This window comes from Elephantulus edwardii, unplaced genomic scaffold (assembly GCF_000299155.1).
Source record: "Elephantulus edwardii isolate Elephantulus edwardi_28Jun2011 unplaced genomic scaffold, EleEdw1.0 scaffold00050, whole genome shotgun sequence".
Lineage (NCBI taxonomy): Eukaryota > Metazoa > Chordata > Mammalia > Macroscelidea > Macroscelididae > Elephantulus > Elephantulus edwardii.
In genome coordinates, this window is record NW_006399800.1 from 14,177,112 (window position 1) to 14,194,739 (window position 17,628).

The 17,628-nt window shown below is 40.4% G+C and overlaps 1 protein-coding gene across 1 annotated transcript in view; it reads left to right on the forward strand.

Moving 5' to 3' along the window:
* Positions 1–17,628, forward strand: part of EPB41L4A (erythrocyte membrane protein band 4.1 like 4A) — a 373,049-nt gene that overhangs the window by 317,006 nt on the left and 38,415 nt on the right. The window contains exons 16-17 of the mRNA XM_006886688.1: positions 7,425–7,472; positions 8,326–8,403. Of these exons, the coding sequence (XP_006886750.1) occupies positions 7,425–7,472; positions 8,326–8,403 (126 nt within the window). The remainder of the gene's footprint in view (positions 1–7,424; positions 7,473–8,325; positions 8,404–17,628) is intronic.

Below are 17,628 nucleotides of genomic sequence, written 5' to 3' on the forward strand. Positions count from 1 at the left end.
GACTGGGGTAATCAGGATGGGAGTGTCAGAGACAGTGTGATTGGCACAGGACAGAGCAGAGTTTAGGGCTATTGTACATAGGATCACTATGAGTTGCAAGCAACTAGATGGCACATAACAACAACAACATCGTCTTTAATCACTGTCCAGATCTCTGATGCATAGTAATTGTGAAGAACATGGCCTGGATTAGGTACACCTTAATCTATAGACTGACATCAGTGCTCTTCAGTACTTTGGAGAGGTCCTTGACAGCAGATTTTCCCAATTCACTTTGTCTTTTGATTTCCTGACCTCTGGTTCCAAGGGTGTTGATTGTGGAGACAAGTAAGCTGTAATTGTTAACAATCTCAATCTCTTCTCCATCTGTCATGATGCTGCCAATTGGCCCAATGGTAAAAATCTTTGTTTTTTGATGCTGAACTTTAATCCATATTGAAGACTACTGTGCTTGACCTTCTGTAGCAAGTGCTTCAGGTCTGCCTCAGTTTCAGCAAACAAGGTTGTGTCAACTCTATAACATAGGCTGTTGATGAGTCTTCCTCTAATCCTGATGCCACATTCCTCCTCACAGAACCCAGCTTCCCAAATTATTTGTTCTGCATATAGATTGAAAAGGAATGGAGACAAGATGCCTCCTGGCACACTCCATTCCTTATTTTGAACCATGCAATGCTTCCCTGTTGTATTTTGAAGACTGCTTCCTCATCCAAGTGTAGATTTCTCGTAAGCACAATTAAGTGTTCTAGGATTCCCATTTTCCTCTAGGTTATCCACAATTTGTTGTGATCCACACAGTCAAGTGCCTTTGCATAGTCAATGAAACACAGATAGACACTCTTCTGACCCTCTTTGCTTTCTGTCAAGACCCATCTAACATTGGCAATAAGGGCTCTAGTACCACCACCTCTTCTAAACCCAGCTTGTATTTCTGGTAGTTCTCTGTCAACGTACTATATCAGTCATTTCTGGGTAATCTTCAGCAAGATTTTGCTAGTGTGTGATATTAATTATATTGTTTGATAATTTCCACACTCTTTCAGGTCACATTTTTTTGAATGGGAATAAAGATGGAGCTCTTCCAGTCAGTTTTTCAAGTAGTTGTCCTCCAGATTTCTTTGCATACCTTGGTGAGCACATCCCAGGCAGCATCTGTTTGTTGAAATATGTCAATGGCTATGCCATCAGTCCATGACACTTTATTTTTTGCCAAGACCTTCTGAGCAGCCTTAACTCCATCATCATATCTTGCTCATATGTTGTTTCTTGAAATTCTTCTGTGTCAGATAATTCTTTTAGGTACAGTGATTCTGTATACTCCTTCCATCTTTTTTTAATGCTTCTTGAATTATTCAATATTCTGCTCATAGCATCCTTAGGCATTGTGATTCACGACTTGAATTTATTCTTTAATTCCTTTAGCTTAAGAAATGCTGGGCAAGTTTGGCCCTTTTGATTTTTGGACTCTAATTCTTTGCACATTTCATTATAAATCTTTGCTTGTCTTCCCAAGCTGCCCTTTGAAATCTTTTATTCAGCTCTCAGCACTCTAGTGCAATATTCAGAGTCTCTTCTGACATCCATTTTGGTCTTTTCTTTTTCATCTGTCTTTGTAATGACATTTTGCATTCTTCATGGATGATATTCTTAATATCTTCTTCACACTGCTCCTCTGGTCTTCGTTCATTAGTGTTCAAGGCCTCAAACCTGTTCCTGACTTGGTTTTTAAATTCAGAGGAGATAGACTCAAGATCAAATTTTGATTCCTGTGTAAATGACTTGACCTTCTTTAGCTTTAATTTGAACTTGCACATGAGTAGTTGATGGTCTGTTCCATAATCAGCACCTGGCCTAGTTTTCACTGTTGTTATTGAACTCCAATGATTCTTTCCACAGATGTAATCTGATTCCTGCGCATACCATCAAGTGAAATTCATTTATATAGCCTGCATTTATATTTTTATAAAAGGTATTTGCAATGAATAAATCATTGATAGTGCAGAATTCTCTCATTTCTGTAACCAAGTCCGTGTTTTCCAACTACTGACCCTTCTTCTTGGTCCCCAACTTTCGCATTCCAGTCACCCATTATCATTAATTCTTCATGGTTACATGTTTGATCCATTGCTAACTGCAACAGTGGGTAGAAATCCTCTATTTACTCCTCTTTTGCTTTAGTTGTTGGTGCATAATTCCGAATGATAGTGGCATTAACAGGTCTTCCTTGTATGCGTATGGCTATCATCCTGTCATTCACAATATTGTATTTCAAGACAGATCTAGAAACAGCCTTTTTAACTATGAGAGCAACCTTGTTTTTTTTCTCACTTTTTCATGTGATTTCCTAATTAAAAATGCCCCATGCCAATCCCATCTTATTTTGCAGTTTTTTATGCATTATCATATTTATGCATTCCATTCCTTTCTTAACATTGTCCAGTTTTCCTACATTCATGCTTCTCACATTCCAGTCATTAATTTCGTCTTACAACTATTCCTCCTCCTCTGTGTTTCCAAATTTGGGGGCTCAGCCTCAGTCTCCATATCTGTTAGTCTATTCTAACTGTGCTCTGTGGCACATAGAGTTTTTGAAAGCCTGATATATTTCAGAAGTGGGTGGCGAATCCTTCTTCCTAGTCTGTCTTAATTTGGATGCTTACTTTTAGAACAATATCTTACAGAAAAAAACCATTTTCTTGAAAAGGAGTAGATGAAAGACACTTCCCTTATAGAAGTAACGTATATATTCATTGTCCCCTCACCCAAGCATGTGTTTCTTGTTCCTTTCCTTTTCCTGCTACATTAGTATTCCTTGCACTCACGCCTACCTGGTCCAGCATCTCCCTTCCCCAGCCATGCCTTGATATGATGGCCTAGGCCACAAGTCCCTACTGTGATGTCTTACACCATGTACTGCTGCTGGTCTCTCGCTCTGATGCCTGCCTTGTGTTTAATAAGTTGTAAGTCCAAATCTGTGTACCAGCTTTGGGAAAGATTGTTTTCTTTGGGTGTTACTGGGGAAAGATCCTTGCCCCTGAGCTTATGATTTCATGACTGTTGTTTGGTGACTTAGGGTCTCTGCTTTTACATCACACTGCTGTCATGATGAAGTTATTTCCAAGATGAGGTTAGGTCTCCTCTAGATCTGGTATACTGGCCTGGGACTGACTGTCCTGCCTTAAAAGTGTGATCATTAATAAACCTGATGGAATTCTGGTAGAATGGGCATTACCTTATCAAGAAGATTGAAAGGTGTTCTCAGATCCTGTCTTGTGTGAATCTATGGGGTTAGTTACCAATGCTGAGTTAGGTGGGCAAAAGGTGAAAATCCAGATTCTAGCTGTGTGTGGAGCACCCGTGTTTCTGATGCAGGCCTGGGACTGAATGTCACAGGGGAACAAGTCTCCATTTGTGTCTCAGTTCTATTTTCCTCGAGGTATATTCCTAGCAGTGCGGAATTTCTGAGTACAGCTTTTTGAGGAATGTCGTACTGCCTTTCAGAGTGGTTGTTACCATTTCCCTGTCTTACCTACAAACAATGTATGAGAGTTCCAACCTCTCCACATCCAGGAAAGGAAACCTTTAAAGAGGTAACTTAAGAAAAAAGATCCTTGAAACGGAAGATGTGATTTTATAGAGTCTACTCAGTGTCAAGTATAACAGATTGAAAAATTAAATCCATACCAAGGTTCATTATCATAAAATTTGAAAACATTATAGACTTAGATAAGATCTTTAAAAACATTGGAGGGAGAGAGGGAGAAAAAAAGTTTATGCTCAAAGACAATGAATCAGATGATGTCAGATTGCTCAATAGCAATACCAGAGAAAATGATGTCTTCGAAGTCCCAGCAGAAATTTATTTTCAAATGAGGATTCCATGCACACATAAATGCTGTTTGTAAAATTATGACGGTTTCACAAATCTTAGGTCTCAGAAACATGTATTTGCCCACACATTTTCTCTGTTACCTATTGAAATATATTCTCCATCCAAGATGATGAAATACACCAAGACGTGAGACCTAGAAATATGAGATCTATCACTCAATGAAGCCAGAGGAATCCCCTGATTGGGAGAAAGTGATATTACTATGAAAATAGTATCGAGGCTATAGAAGAGATGTAGAGCAGTCATCTAGATGTGACCAGATGCCAGGAGGGATGCAGATACAATGATTGATTACCTGACTATTAGTCCATAGTAAGAGTAGGTTATCAGCGCTCTTACAGTGTTAGTGATACGCATAAAGAAAACTAAGCAAGCGATTGGTACATAGAAAGCTCTGGGAGGATATCAAGAAAATCATCCATGAAGAATGCAAAAGATCATTACAAAGACTGAAAAAGAAGAAAAGACCAAGACGGATGTCAGATGAGACAGAATATTGCATTAGAGCGCCGAGAAGCCAAAGCTAAAGGAAGAAACCAAAAAATCAAAGTGCTGAACAGGAAATTTCAAAAGCCAGCCTGGCATCACAAAGCAAGATACTATAATGAAATATGCAGAGAGTTGGAGTCAGAAAATCAAAAGGGCCGGACTCGCTCAACATTTCTTAAGCTGAAGGAGCTGAAAAACAAATTCAAGCCACAGGTGGCACTACTTAAGGATACATTGTGTAGAATATTAAATGATCCAGGAAGTATCAAGAGAAGATGGAAGGAATACACAGAGTCACTGTATCAGAAAAAATTGGCTGACACAGAAGAATTTCATGAAATGACATATGAGCAAGAGCCTGTGGTGATGAAGGAGGAAGTTCGAGTTGCTCTGAAGGAATTGGCAAAAAAACAAGGCTCCAGGAGTTGACGGCATACCAATTGACATATTTCAACAAATAGACACTGCCCTGGATGTGCTCACTAAGTTGGCCAAGAAATCTGGAGAACAGCCAGCTGGCCCACTGACTGGAAAAGATTGATATTTGTTCCCATTCCAAAGAAAGGTGATCCAACAGAGTGCGGAAATTATCAAACAATATCATTAATATCACAAGCAAGCAAGATTCTGCTGAAAATTATCCAAAAACGTTTGGAACAATATGTCAACAGAGAACTGCCAGATGTGCAGGCTTGATTTAGAAGAGGTCGTGGTACTAGGGATATTTAGCTAATGTTAGATGGATCTTGGCAGAAAGCAGAGAATACCAGAAGAATGTCTATCTGTGCTTTATTGACTATGCAAAGGCTTTTGACTGTGTGGATCACAACAAAGTATGGCTGACTCGGAGAACATTTGATTGTGCTAATGTGAAACCTATACTTGGACCAAGAGGCAGTTGTCAGAACAGAGCAGGGAGACACTATATGGTTCAAAATCAAGAAGGGGGTCTGTCAGGGATGTATTCTGTCTCCATACCTTTTGTCTGTATGCAGAACAGATCATCTGAGACACTGGGCTATATGAAGAGGAATGTGGCATCAGGATTGGTGGAAGAATAATCAACAACCTGCATTATGCAGATGATACAACCCTGCTTGCTGAAACTGAGGAGGACCTGAAGCGCTTGCTGCAGATCAAGGACTCCAGCCTCCTATATGGACTGAAGCTCAACATCAAGGAAACAAAGATTCTCACTACTGGGCCAATTGGCAGCATCCGTATGGATAGTGAAGAGATTTAGATAGTTAACAGTTTTCGTTTAATTGGTTGCACCGTCAGCACTCTTGGTAACAGCAGCCAGGAAATCAAGAGAAGAATTGCGTTGGGAAAGTCAGCTGTGAGGGACTTCTCAAGAGTACTGAAGAACAACGATGCCAGACTGGAGACTAAGGTGTGCCTGATCCGGGCTATAGTCTTCGCAATTACATACTATGCATCAGAGAGTTGGACAGTGAATAAGGATGATAGAAGGAGAATTGATGCCTTTGAGTTGTGGTGCTGGAGAAGAGTGTTGAATATACTATGGACTGCTAGGAGAACAAACAGGTTTGCCTTGGAGAAGGTGAAGCTGGAATGCTCCTTGGAGTCAAGGATTCTGAAGCTTTGTATGACATACCTTGGGCATGTTGCAAGGAGGGACTGGTCCTTGGAGAGGGACAACATGTTTGGCAGAGTGGAACGGCGGTGAAGGAGAGGAAGACCTTCGCTGAGATGGATTGATTCTGTAACTGGAGCGGTGGGAATAAGTGCGTTTGAGATGACTAGGTTGGAACAGGATAGAACAGCGTTTAGAGCTCTTGTCCATAGCGTCACTATGAGTTGCAGGCGTCTTGATGGCACATAACAACAACAAGAAGAAAAGTTAGACTCTGTATACAAACAGTATTCTAATCCTACAACACTAGGTAGACCATTTGTGTAAAATATTTACAGAGCTGTTGTTGCTAGGTACTGTCAAGTTGGAAATGACTCATATCTTAGCCTCCAGTGGGTTTTATATAGTTGTACTTACCCTAAATCACCAGAACCAAACCCACTGCCCTCTGGTTGATTTCTACTCCTGTGAATCCTTCATTGGGTTTCCAAGGCTGGAGATCTTTACAGTAGGAGATCACCCAGCTTTCTCTCAAGGAGCAACTAGTTTATTCACACTAATGACCTTTTAGTTAACGGACCAGTATGTAATGTAGTATACTATAGGGCTCCTTTTTCTAACTAGTTATTTCTTTAAAATTCATGTAAGGATAAGAACCACATCATATTTATGTTATATTACTTAAGTAGATTGGGGAAATGGGATGGATATATTAAAGAGCTGTATCCACTTGCCAAAAGTGAAGAGACACTAAATAATAAACAATAAGAAGTGAGAAGAGACCCAGACTCCTCTCTTAACAATTTCGGCTTTGAAAGAGAGGGGCGTGATTTGACAGAGTTGATTGCAAATAGGAGGTCAAAGTAGATTCATCTGTTTGTTTAACTGGGTGAGACCTGAGAATGTTAAATGCTGATGAAAAGTGTTTACTAGAAATTCTGGGTGAGGAAATTGTGTGAGAGGAAAATATGTTTGTGATGGTCATTGGACAAGTGGGGATGGGACTCACGTTGCAGAGGTAGAGAGCCTGACCCTTCTTGTAAGGACAGTTCCATAAATAACAGAAGGAGATGTTGGTAAGTTTTTATTTCTGGGTAGCAGGAAAGTGAACGAGTTCCCATCAGGTGGGTACTTTTTCCTTTTGGAAGGAGAAAACAAAGTCATCTGTGGATGCAGGGGAAGCATGGATTAGAAGCTTACATGATGAAAAAATTCAGAAGAGCTTTACAGAAACAGAGTGCTTAAATTAGGAAAGGAAGTAGGATGTCTGGTCCATATTTGCAGACTCCATTAGGTTTCTAGCTTGTTGAGGCCAGTGACAGCATCAGTTCAATTATGCTTCTGGCTTCAGTGTGTAACATAAATGTTTGATTATTGAATGAATATGTACAAATAGACATCAATAGACGTGAACTCGTTTTGATATACTTCCTTTGTCTCCCACAGGAAAGCCCATAATAGTGGTGAAGACTCAGACCTAAAGCAAAGGAGGAGGTAAAGGAACCAAATGAAAGGAGAAAAGGGAGAAAGAGGAAGGATTAGCAGATTAATAGTATTCTTACTCCTCACTGCTTATTAACTTACATTTTATATTTTTCACTATTTGTAATAGTGAAAAAATATGTATCCAACTATTCTGCACATTAACATATGTCTAACAGTAATGAATGCCATGTTGGGAGGCCAGAATAACGTTGAATGTGATAATTAAGGTTATTTGTCAACGATTATTGATGTGATTTACATTGACATTAGTAATCACGGTTATTTGGCCATGATTCTCAGGGGTTTGCAGTTATGTAATGATGCAATTTAGAAATTAAGTAATGAAGTAATTTGGCAGCTTTGTAAGATGCAGCCAACTTTCATTTTGTGAGCTGATGTGATAATTCTTCCATTTTTCCAAAATGCTAGTGTTTGTCTTGCAACCTGTTGTTTGAAACTAACCATGTTGATAAGTGAGAGGGTGTACCTGGAATAGAGAAGGGACAAGTCAACATTTTCTTTCTTGTGTTTCAGTGGCTACTTTAGAAGTCCCCCCCTCTATTTTACTCTTTCTTTCAAAAAAGAAAGCCATTGCCATGCTTTGTTGGAAGTGCTTGATTTTACAGCTCTTACGCCTTAATCTGCTTACACATTTCCCTTGACTTGCTGTTTCCCTGAGCTTTAAACTTATCTAGGTGTCTGACTGACTAGAAGAAGAATAATAAAGCTATTTATTTTTTATTTCTAATTTTACTGGAGAATTAATTCCTGAGAATCAACATGAACATTTCTGAAATACTTAATAAAAAACTTGCAGCGTTTGTCTTTTTTTTTTTTTAATCTTTTCTCACACTGTCTTCAGGTCCCGCTCACGTTGTAACACGAGCAGTGGCAGTGAATCAGAAAACTCTAACAGAGAACACCGGAAAAAGAGAAACAGGTAATATCTGAGCGTTTCTGAGCATATCTGAGTGAGGTAAATCACACTGGCATTGCCTGGAACCCTGAAATCAGTGGCTTCCAGAAGTGCTGGAAATGGGAGGAATCTGACGCTTTTGAGAGCATTGATTTTTGAAGCCTCAGCTCTTGATCTGAAGTGTAATAGATGATTCAACAACTTAAATTTTCGTTAAAAAATATGATTCTGTACGTAAGCAGTTTATGTAAGGGTGGTAAGGATTTTACCATTTGTGGGGGGATGATTTTTCCCAAAATATCTTTTAACATGGCACTACTCTGTTTTGCCTAACCAAAAATAAGAGTCTCATAGTTTCATATTTCCATAGTTTCAGCCTATGTATTTACAGATACAGATATTTGTGTCTGTTTCACATCTTCTGCACACCGTTAGATGAGTAAATGCAGTGAGTTCAGATCTGCTGACTCTTCCAAAAGCTTGTTAAAAATGTTGTTTGGCATGTAATTGGTATAAAGGATTGTATGTCACTGATCTCCAAATATTTCCCATAAGTTTTGCAAATAAGGTATCCATGTAAATAACACATGTATGTAAAATACATGGGAAGTAATATGCAAGTGGGTTCCACAGTTTTTAGAAATATATGATGCATGCATTCTTTGTGTGAAAATATGGTACTTATAAACAAAACTAGGATTTAGTTCCCAATTGTACTTGTTTCTAACCTAGTGCCATTGGTTCTCAACTGGACACAATTTTGCGTTACTCCTCAACAACCTGCCTTATGCAGGTGACACAGCTTTTCTCACTGACAGTGATAATGTCTTGAAGTGCTTGCTGCAGATGATCAAAGACTACAACCTTCAATATGGATGGTACGCATCTTTACATCGTTGTTACGTGCTGTTGAGTTGCTTGAGACCCATAGCGACCCTACGTACAGCAGCTCTGAAGCCTGCTCTGTCCTGAGCCTCCCTGATTACAGTACACCAGCCTCCATTGCCTCAGCCACTGTATCAGTCTATCTCCTCTAGGGTATTTCTCTCCTACGCTGTCCCTCCACCCTTCTGAGCATGAGGTCCTTCTCCAAGGGCCAGTCTCTCCTGGCTACATGCCATGAGAGCTTCAAAATCCTAGTCTCCAAGGAAAAACTTGGTTTCACCTTCTCCAAGACAGACCATTTCTTGTTTGGGTTTTTGTTTTGTTTTGTTTTCTTGGTGGTCCATGGTATCTTCAAGACTCTTCTTGAGCAGTACAATTCGGAGGCATCAGTTTTTCTTCTGTCATTGTTAGTCATTGTTCAGCTCTCTGGTGCCTAGCAAGTAATTATGAAGACCATGGCCTGATTAGGCACACCTTAGTCTCTACACTGACACTGTTATTTTTCATTACTCTGGAGAGGTCCCTGACAACAGATCTTCCCAATGCAATCTATCTGATTTCCTGACTGCTGGTGCTAAGAGTGTTGGTTGTGGAGCTGAGCGAGCTGTAATTGTTAACAACCTCAATCTCTTCTCCATCTGTCATGGTGCTGCCAATTGGCCTAGTGGTGAGAATCTTTGTCTTTTGGATGGTGAGCTTCAATCCATATTGAAGACTATAGTCCTTGACCTTTTGCAGCAAGTGGTTCAGGTCCTCCTCAGTTTCAGCAAGCAAGGTTGTGTTATCTGCATAACATAGGTTGTTGATTAGTCTTTCTCCAATCCTGATGCCACATTCTTCCTCATAAAATGATCCTTGCTTCCTGGATGATCTGTGCGGTATATAGACTGAAAAGATATGGAGACAGGACACATCCCAGATCCAGTCCTTTCCTGATTTTGAACCATGCAGTGTTTCCCTGCTCTGTTTTGAGGACTGCTTCCTGAAGGTCCAAGTGTAGGTTTCACATGATGAGCATAATCAAGTGTTCTGGGTTTCCCATTTTCCTCACAGTTACCCACAATTTGTTGTAATCCTCTCCACTGAATCAATAGCATCATGAAGAATGGAGAAAGATTGATGTGGTTAGTCAGTGTTTCACCTTACTTGGATTCATAATCAATATCATTGGTACCAACAATCAGGAAATAAAGAAATGTGTCACATTGGGAAAATCTGCTGTTAAAGACCTCTCCAGAGTACTAAAGAGCAATGATGTCAGTTTGAGGTGCACCTGATCCATGCAATGAATGGTCTTCTAAATTACTTTCTACACATCTGAAAGGTGAACAATAACTAAAGATGCCTTTGAGTTGTGGTGCTGGAGAAGAGCACCATATACGCAATTAACTGCCAAGGGGGGCGGACCCCAAAACAGCTCTGTCTTGGAGAAAATGAAACCAGGGTGCTCCTTGGAAGCAAAGATGGTCAAACTTCATCTCACATACTGTGTTTTAGGAGGGGCAAGTCTTTGGAGAAGGGCTTCCTTCTGGGAAACATGGAAGGTCACCAAAAGAGTGAAAGGCTCTTCCTCGATAAGCTGGATTCACATGGTGATTGTAAAAATGGGCTCATGTATGTTGAAGATGATGAGAATGGTATAGGATGGGGCAGGGTTCAGATCCATTTCTCATGGAGCTTCTATGAGTGACAGTTGATTTGATGGCACATGAAAACAGCAGCTCTTCCATGAAGATATTTGATAATGTCTGGAGATATATGGAATTGCCACTGCTAGGAGCTCTGTAGGATAGTGGTAAGAAATTAAACAGCCAATCAAAAGATACAAAGTTCAAATCTACCACCTGCTGTGCAGGAGAACAATATGTAGTCTCCTCCTATGTGATTTACTGCTTTTGAGCACCTTCTGGAGGATCAGCGTGGGTCAGCGCTGACTTTACAGTACCGAACAACAACAACTGTTAGGAGGTGGGATTACTACTGTAGTTGGTGGATAGGGACCAGGAGTGCTGCTAAACACCCAGCAATGCCCAGGATGGCTTCCTCCCATGCCCCACTGCAATAAAAGGTAAATGTTCTGTCCACAATGTCCATAGTTCTAATTGTGCTGTGACCTTCCACACAGTAGAGATTGTGAAGATGACTCTGGGTCAGTTGATTTTTGCTCTGTTGGACATGAAGTCTCTATGAGTCAGAGCCAACTCAACAGCACCAAACAACAGCTGCCCTAACCTAATGTGCTGCTGTGGTATGATTGCTTTACTTCACAAAGTCCTCTTTTTCTCTTCTAAAAAAGGAGGAAGTTGGGTTTGATAATCTCCAAGACTTTTCCTTAGTGCTCCAACCCCTTGTGTATGACAGGAATTGAACCATCCTCCCATTCCAACCACTTGGCCAACTGACTGGAAGAGATCGATATTTGTTCTATCCCAAAGAAAGGCCACCCAACCTAATGTGAAAACTACAGAACAGTTTCACTGATTTCACATGCAAGCAAGATTTTACTAAAGATTATCCAAAAACGACTGGAACAGCAAATCAACAGAGAACTACCAGAAGTCCAGGCTGGTTTCAGAAGGGGTCGTGGTACTAGAGATATTGTAGCTGATGTTAGATGGATCTTGGCTGAAAGCAGGCAATATCAGAGGAATGTCTATCTGTGTTTCATTGACTATGCAAAGGCATTTGACTATGTAGATCATAACAAACTGTGGCTGACTCTGAGAAGAATGGGAATCCCAGAACACTTGATCGTTCTAATGCGAAACTTATACTTGGACCAGGAGGCAGTCGTCAGAACAGAGCAAGGGAACACTGCATGGTTCAAAATTGGGAAGGGCGTACGCCAGGGATGCATCCTATCTCCATACCTTTTCAACCTATATGCAGAACAGATTATCCGGGAGGCTGGGCTCTATGAGGAGAAATGTGGGGTCAGGATTGGTGGACAATTTATCAACAGTCTGCGTTATGCGGATGACACAACCCTGCTTGCTGAAACTGAGGAGGACCTGAAGCGCCTGCTGCAGAGTGTCAAGGACTGCAGCCTCCAATATGGATTGAGGCTCAATGTCAAGAAGACAAAGATTCTCACCACTGGACCAATTGGCAGCATCAGGATGGATGGTGAAGAGATTGAGATTGTACACAGCTTTAGTCTGCTTGGCTCCATAGTCAACAGTCTTCGCATCAGCAGCCAGGAAATTAAAAGGCGCATTGCCATGGGAAAGTCTGCTGTTAGGGACCTCTCCAAAGTACTGAAGAGCAGTGGTGTCTCTGTGGAGACTAAGGTGCGTCTGATACAGGCCATGGTCTTCACAATCACTTGTTATGCATCAGAGAGTTGGACAATGACCAAGGAGGATAGAAGGAGAACTGATGCCTTTGAGCTGTGGTGCTGGAGAAGAGTGTTGAGAATACCATGGACTGCTAGGAAAACAAATAGATTTGTCCTGGGGAGGGTTAAACCGGGTGGCTCCTTGGAGGCAAGGATTCTGAGGCTCCGTCTAACTTACTTTGGACATTAGTGAGGAGAGACTGGTCCTTAGAGAGGGACATCATGCTTGGGAGCGTGGAGGGACGGCGCAGGAGAGGGAGGCCCCCTATGAGGTGGATTGATTCAGTGACTGGGATAATTGGGATGGGAGTGTCAGAGACAGTGCGATTGGCACAGGACAGAGCGGAGTTTAGGGCTGTTGTACATAGGGTCGCTATGAGTCGCAGGCGACTCGACGGCACATAACAACAACATAACAACCCATTCTGACTACAGAGCCTGTAGGAGAATAGCCCAGACAGGAGTGGAAAAGTGAGAATAGTCCAGACAGCAGAGGAAAAGTGAACAAAAGAGTGGACCAATTTCTTAGGAAAGTGTTTTGTGTGTTGCCTTCTCAAAGACCAGAGTCAGACTCAGTAGATGTGAGATCCTTTCTCAAGGAAATAATTTCCGGTTTCCACCTGTAGAAACTTGATTGGATAGGGGCCTCTAGGTGTGCTTTTCATATTTTAAAATTCAATAATATTTCTTTCTAAGCAACACAAGCCAAAGCATACACACACATTAAAAAAGAACAAAAAGTTAAAATAAAAATATGAATTTAGTATTTACCAGCAGATAGCAGTTATTTTAAGTTTTAGACAATATTTTATTTTTGTTTTTCTGGAGATATTTCATGCCACAATTTAGGTTCCTATCCAACAACTTGTGCATAAACTATTAGATGATATTGACAACATTCTTTACAATTCATGAAAATTCTCATTATTTCTGTTCTGGTGGTTCTATTTCTACTAATCTAGTTTCCCAATCCATCATCTTCTTTACATTCTCATCTTTTTTTTAAAGTAATTGTTGACAGTTGGGTCTCTTACAGGTGATTTTTTTTAAAGATTTTATTATTTACAGATGATATTCATTATTTTCGACCTAGTCTGATATTAATGATGGGGTGACTTGGGTTAATTTCAGTTCAAGCTTTAAAATATATCTCAGAACAGTGGCCTTGGGCAAATAGCCTGTTTCCTTTTTAATCAAGACATCATTTCAATCCATCTATTTGTTTGATCTCTAACAAATGACACTCATGTATGCTCAGAAAGTGCACTGAAGGATCTATTGAGGCCTCAAATGTGCACAGTGACATCTGCTGCTAAAAACAAACCACCATTTTAAAGTTGCCAATAAATTCTTAAATAGCACTTTACTAATCTAGTTATACTGGCTTCAGTATTTCTCATAGATATTTCTTTGCCCACACTCAACAGTTCTTTAGACTGCTTTTTCAGCTGTGTAAGACTGATGATTAAGTGACAGTTCTTAAAAGATTGTTGTTTTGTTGTTGTTGATAGCCATCGAGTCGAGCATGACTCAGAGTGGCTCTATGAACTAAAGGCCTGAAGCCTTTCTATAACTAGTGTCATTTCTCAAAGTTCATAAGAGTTTCCAGAGGCATGTTGTTTAGGAAGTAGATGCCACTCCTGCTTCCAATACTCTGATATATTTTATGTAAAGGATCCAAAGAGCTTCCAAAAGAATTTTTCCCCCTAGAAATATTGCCATATTTTGTTGTTATTGTTATTAGGTGCTGTGAAGGTGAACTGACTCTTAGTGATCCCATGTGACAGAGTAGAACTCCATCATAGGCTTTTCCAGGCTGTAGTCTTTATAGGAACAGATTGCTACATCTTTGTCCCATGTGGCAGCTAAGTGGATTCTAACTACCCACTGCTTAGTTAGCAGCTCGGTACTTAGCCATTGCGCAGAACTCCTGTAAAAAGAGCAAGGGAAGCATGGGAACAGCCATATCTGACTTCTAATAGCTCCACAAGGGGCAGCAAGATCCACAACACGAAACCAATTCCCATGAGGTCAGACCCCCCTTCTCCCCACCATGTCTTCTTCCCTCAATCCTCCAGCAAGCTTGGGAGACCTCTGGCTCTGGCTCCGTAGGACAGCAGGCCTAAGTCAGCTCTGTCTCTATTGGTCTCTCTTTGTCTGCTGAGGCTGCTGTGGCTCCTATGTAGAACTCTGTCAGGCTGGTGCAGGAATCTCAGGTCTTAAAGATGTACACTGCTTCCTCTTCTTTGTTGGTGCTGAGATTCCCACTTTCCTGCTGCATTCTTTTCAAACCTAGTCAGTTGGAAAAACCAACCAAATTGCTTGTGGGTAGACTACCTTGTTTGTATGATTCTGCCCATGCATGTTGACGGAGTCAAAGTTAATAGCTAAAACTGCTATTTTGAACAATAAGCTTTTGACACTATGTTGTTGTTGTTATGTGCCATCAAGTTGCCTACGACCCACAGTGACCCTTTGTATGGCAGCTCTGAAGCCTGCTCTGTCCTCAGCCAGTCTCACAAATTCCGACACACCAACCACTCTTGCCCCAGTTACTGCACCAATGCATCTCATCTGGAGTATTTATTCCTCTCCTTCATGGTCCCTTCACCCTTCCAAGCAAGGCCCATTTCTCCTGACCACATACCCAAAGTATGTGAGACAAAGCTACAAAATCCTAAACTCCAAGAAGAAACTTGATTTTACTCTCTTCAAGACAGACCCGTTTGTTTTCTTGGTGGTCCATGTATGTTCAAGAATCTTCTCCAGTACCATAATTTGAAGGCATTGATCTTTCTTTTGTCATCCTTAGTCATTGTCCAGCTCTGTGATCAATAGCAAATAACTGCAAAGACCATGGCCTGGATTAGGCACGCCTTAGTCTCTAGTGCCTTTCAGCACTCTGGAGAGGTCCCTGACAGCAGATTTTCCCAATACAATTTGTCTTTTGATTTCCTGACATCTGGTGCTAAGAATGTTGGTTGTGGAGCCAAGCAAGCTATAATTGTTAACAACCTCAAATCTTCTCCATCTATCATGGTGCTTCCAATTGGCCCAGTGGTGAGAATCTTTATCTTCTTGATGTTGAGCTTCAATCCATATTGAAGATGACAGTCTTTGACCTTCTGCAGCAAGTGCTTCAGGTCCTCTTCTGTTTCAGCAAGCAAGGTTGTATAACATAGGTTATTGATGAGTCTTCCTTCAATCCTGCTGCTACATTCCTCCTCATAAAGCCCTGCTTCCCAAATGATCTGTTCAGCATGTAGATTCAAAATGTATGTAAACAAGATGCCTCCCTGACACACTTCCTTTCCTGATTCTGAACCATGCAGTGTATCCCTGCTCTGTTCTGAGGACTGCTTCCTGGTCCAAGTGTAGGGTATTTTTTGTTTTTTTGGGATATTTTATTTTATTAATTTTAATGAACATTTAAAGATATTTTGCATTTCCATTCATTCATTGTTGCATTTTTCTCACTTCCCACCCCTCCCGCCCAGTTTGCTCTTCTCTTTGAAAAGTAAAAGAAAAATTCCTTCAGTACACTCCACTATGCACCTTCATTATGGACTCCTGTCATAATCATAATACTCAATCATATATCACTTTTAAACTGTTCTCTCCCTCATCTGTTTCAATGCAGTATACATAATTTATCCAATTTTTCTCAATCTCACCCCAACTCTGATGTCAGTCCCATTCTACAACAGTGGCACTATGCCACTTTTGTGACTGAGATATTTCACTCAGCATAATGTCCTCCAGGGTCACCCATTTTGAATAATATTCCATGAGGTCCTTGTTTTTCAATGCAGCATAGTATTCTATTGTGTCACTATACCACAGGTTGTCTATCCATTCGTTTGTTGATTGGCACTTAGGTTGTTTCCAACTCTTTGCTATTGTGAACAAAGCCACAATAAACATGGCTGTTCATATATCTGCCTTTGTGGCAGTTAATGGTTTCTTTAGGGTATATTCCCAGTAGAGGAATTGCTGAGTCAAATGGTATTTCTATTTGCAACTTTTTGAGAAAGTGCCATAGAGCATTCCATAGTGGTTGCACCATTTTGCACTACCACAACAGTGAATAAGGGTTCCAGTTTCTCTGCAACCTCACCAGCATTTGTTGTTTGCTGCTCTGTTAAATTTTGTTATTCTTATTGGGGTCAGATGATATACCATAGTTGTTTTGATTTGCATATCTCTAAGAGCTAGGGATTTTGAGCATTTCTTCATGTATTTGTTGGCCATCTGAATGTCTTCTTCGGTGAAGTGTCTGTTCATATCCTGTGCCCATTTTTCAATTGGGTTACTTTCCTTTATCTTGTTGTGGTGCTCGAATATTTTATAAATTCTAGATGTAAGTCCCTTATCTGACATGTCATTACATTACATTACATTTTTCCTAATCTGTGGCTTTCCTTTTTTACTCTGTTCAGAGAAGTTTTTAGATGTGCATAGAGATTTGATTCTTAGAAGGTCCCATTGATCTATTTTGTCCTCTCCTGGTTGTAGATTTTTCAGGATGCTCGGATGCCTGTTTAGGTTGTGGATTAGGACTTACAGAGTTCTTCCAAGCTTTTCTTTAATGAAATGTATAGTCCTTGGTTTTGGTCCTAGGTGCATGATCCATTTTGAGTTTGTTTTTGTGTATGGAGTGAGATGTGGATCTTGCTTGACTTTTCTACAGGTAGTTTTCCAATTTTGCCAGCACCGTTTGTTAAAAAGGTTTTCATTTCCCTACTTAACTGGATTCATCTCTTTGTAAAAAATCAATTGACCATAGGTAGATGGGCTGATTTGTGGATTTGCTATTCTATTCCATTGATTTATGTGTCTGTCTTGACCACCATGGCTGTGTAGTAGGATTTGAAATCAGGGAGTGAGATGCCTCCGACCTTATTTCTCTTTTTAAGAAGTGCTTTTCTTATTCGAGGCCTCTTTCCATTCCAAATGAAATTGAAAATTGTCTTTTCCATCTTGTATTTGTATTGAGATTGCATTGAATGTGTATATTGCCTTTGGTA